Source organism: Trypanosoma equiperdum (assembly GCF_001457755.1).
Source record: "Trypanosoma equiperdum strain OVI genome assembly, contig: ctg_1591, whole genome shotgun sequence".
Lineage (NCBI taxonomy): Eukaryota > Euglenozoa > Kinetoplastea > Trypanosomatida > Trypanosomatidae > Trypanosoma > Trypanosoma equiperdum.
The window spans coordinates 429-3,311 of NW_027123606.1; the positions used below are offsets into that span (position 1 = coordinate 429).

General features: G+C 48.0%; 1 protein-coding gene across 1 annotated transcript; it reads right to left on the reverse strand.

Annotated features, from left to right (window-relative positions):
• Window positions 1–1,115: 1,115 nt before the first annotated feature.
• Window positions 1,116–2,555, reverse strand: TEOVI_000724700 (nuclear segregation protein, putative; the record flags this gene model as incomplete). The annotated part of the gene is made up of 1 exon (XM_067222250.1): window positions 1,116–2,555. One exon carries the CDS (start codon window positions 2,553–2,555, stop codon window positions 1,116–1,118), a length of 1,440 nt encoding a protein of 479 aa, XP_067078351.1.
• Between the last annotated feature and the right edge of the window lie 328 nt (window positions 2,556–2,883).

A 2,883-nucleotide genomic window follows, 5' to 3' on the forward strand; every position in this document is an offset into this window, starting at 1 on the left:
CTGAATTGTTCCTTTATTAGGTGATAATTAGTATACCACAATTTGTTCTTTTTTTCCTTGGTTATTTGTGTTTAGATGCTTTATGCTGCTGTAGTTCTATATGAAGAAAAGGGTAGAAAGCAAACGAAAATGTAATTGTGGAAGCATAGCAATGCATATCGCTCTGTAACACCGCGCTCTTGTCCATCCGTGTAATTGAAAGTAGCAGATGTTAGGGAGGCTCCCTCCATTTTTTTCATTTCCCCTTTCCTCAAGTCGTGCGTCAGCGCACACGTGAGAAAAGGAGAAAAATGATTAGGCTTCGGGTTTTAAAAAGCGCAGATAGGGGAAGCAGCGCGCCGTAAATGGGGCAGTGTGATGTGGCAAAAGGTATTACCGTATCATGAAGAAGGCGGAAGAACCGTTATACATATTAAAGTGTTTTTTCTAACTCAAACAACTCTTCCCTATTCCTCTCTTTCACCAATATCCTCCTGATAGGCCACATTCTTCACTTTGATACGTTTGTGATCGAAGGAACAAAGAAAAAGGGAGCAAATGCTACCACCACTAAGGCGAAAGCATTGATGTTTCCTTCCATCAATTCTACAACATGATTAACTAGAGAAATTATATATAGTAGCGAAGGTACACCACAAGGAGACAAAGGGCGTGCACAAGAGCAAAGTTAAAAAGAAGGCAAGCTCCTTTCCTGTTATTTTTTGTCGTGTTGGTATGGACCTGTAAATGGCCCTGCTTTAAGCACGGTGCAGGTGCCGCATGCTCACCCACGCTGCATTAGTGGCACCTTCTCACTAACCAGTTGATTGTTATACGCCCCAATAATATTCAACGTGATATTCTTTTTTCCTCCGCATTCTTCCCCGCCACTTACCCCCCCCTTTACTCCGCTGCGCTTTCTGGCCCTAACCCTGCTGCTTTTTCCCTTTCCCTTCCCTTCCATTTCCTTTACTTTTTTGTCCTCTCTAGACTCTTTTCCATCTCCATACGAGTCACCTTCCGCCTTGACCGCGCGGACCGCGTGCGCGGTTTGTTGATAGAAAGGGGTAGTTAAAACGTGTACAGGACGAGAAAAGCATGGGACCAGCAACATCCCTACCTCACGACACAATTATTTACGCAAAATCCTCCCCCTCTCCCTCATTGGTTTCATCTTCTTTAGCGACTGCCTCTTCCTCACCTTCTTGCTCTTTCTTCTCCTCATCCTCCTCGTCATCGCTGGAGAGTTCTGGTTCGCCTGTTTTGATGTGACTGGAGTACTCCTTCAGTTTGGCACGGATATTTTCCATGATTCCACCAATGTCTTCCAGGAACCTCGGTGGCTGCTCGTCAACAAGCTTGAACAATTCCAACTTCTCTTCACTATGCTTGATGACTCGCGGTTTCGGCGCCGAATCCCTCTTTGCTTTATTGGCTTGTTGCTTCTGCTTCTTGCTGTCGCCTCCGTTCTGATGACTCATGCCATCGTTCAAGACCACGGCACCTTCTGGGGCAAACTCCGCTGGGTCAAAGTTTGCCGCTGCCTCCCTCCTGGCCCGCTCCTCATTCTCGCGTTGAACCATAATCTTTTGGTCCCTCAAATACTGTAGAAGGGTGTCGCATGCCGCGATTTCCACCTCGTATGGGTTCATGCGACGCAGCGCACGCTCACGCTTCTCCGCCAACTTGGGGGCATTCTTTCGTTCCAGGAACCTGCGGTGGCGTTCCTTGCGCACTTCCTCCATTTTGGCCATGTGCTTAGCGCGGGCTTCATCACACCACGACTTCCACACCTCCATTGCCTTCTGGAAGTCCTCAGAAAGTGCGTTCATTTCCTTGGTAATACTGGTGATCTTTGCGCTGATCTCATCACACTTTTTGAATACTTCCTGCCGATTCGCCCCAGTGCTCCTCATTTTGTCATCTTTCTCCATTTTGGTTGATCGTTGTCCCTTGTATTCTTCATTGAGACCCCGAATGCGCTCGTTAATTTCTTGGATCTCACGTTGCAACGTCGCCTCGCAGTGCTTTGCCTCCGCGATGGCCTCGGAAACAGGCTGCAGCTCCTGCAAGTACCGTTTAGCATCCTCAAGTTGGCCTATTTGTCGCATGATGCGCTTCTCGGCGGCGAGTCCACCGCCACTTGTCTCCATTTTTTTCGTCATGTACTCGATGGCCTCGTCGAACTCCTCCACGCTTTTAAAGCCGCCCAGGTCATCTGTCAGAGAGCGGAGTTTCTTCACGTACTCGTCGTGTTTCTTCCTTACTTCAATAATCTCCTCTGACTTTTTGGAGCGCATTTCTTGTTCAGCCTTCCGTTTGTCATCAAGCTCCTTGAGCCTCTGTCGGATCTCGTCGCGCTCCTTGTCAGGCTCACTTTTTGGTCCCAACGAAGCACGTAGCTCCTTGATTTGGGCGATAAGAGCCCCTTTCTCCTGCGAAAGTGCTTTCATCTTGGTTCGGTGCTCCATTACATCTGGTCTCGGAGGCGCCCCCGGAGCTGTCATCCACCGCGGTTGAGGACGCCTTTCCGTCGGCGCGGGCGCAGCTTCAGGTGCCGTCTCTGTCTTGCTCATTGCTGCTGATGCTTTTTGGCAGAACCTTTCCCCCTTGGTACACTAATCGTGCAAATTAATGAGGCAACTTCCTCAATCTAATTATATTATTCTTATTTTGTTCCTTTTTCCACTCTTACAACGTATTCCCTTATTGTTGTCAATTAATCGCCTCTCCAATGCAACTTTAGCCAACTCTCTGCCCCCTTTGAAATTCCTTGCTATTGTTGTCTAAACAGAGTTATTAGTTGACCAAGAGAAGAGGCACTCTGATTCGTGGGAGGTGAGCAAAAGCGCATACAGAGCAGAAAAAAAAAGGGAGACAATACCCCTAGAGGATGCCAAACAC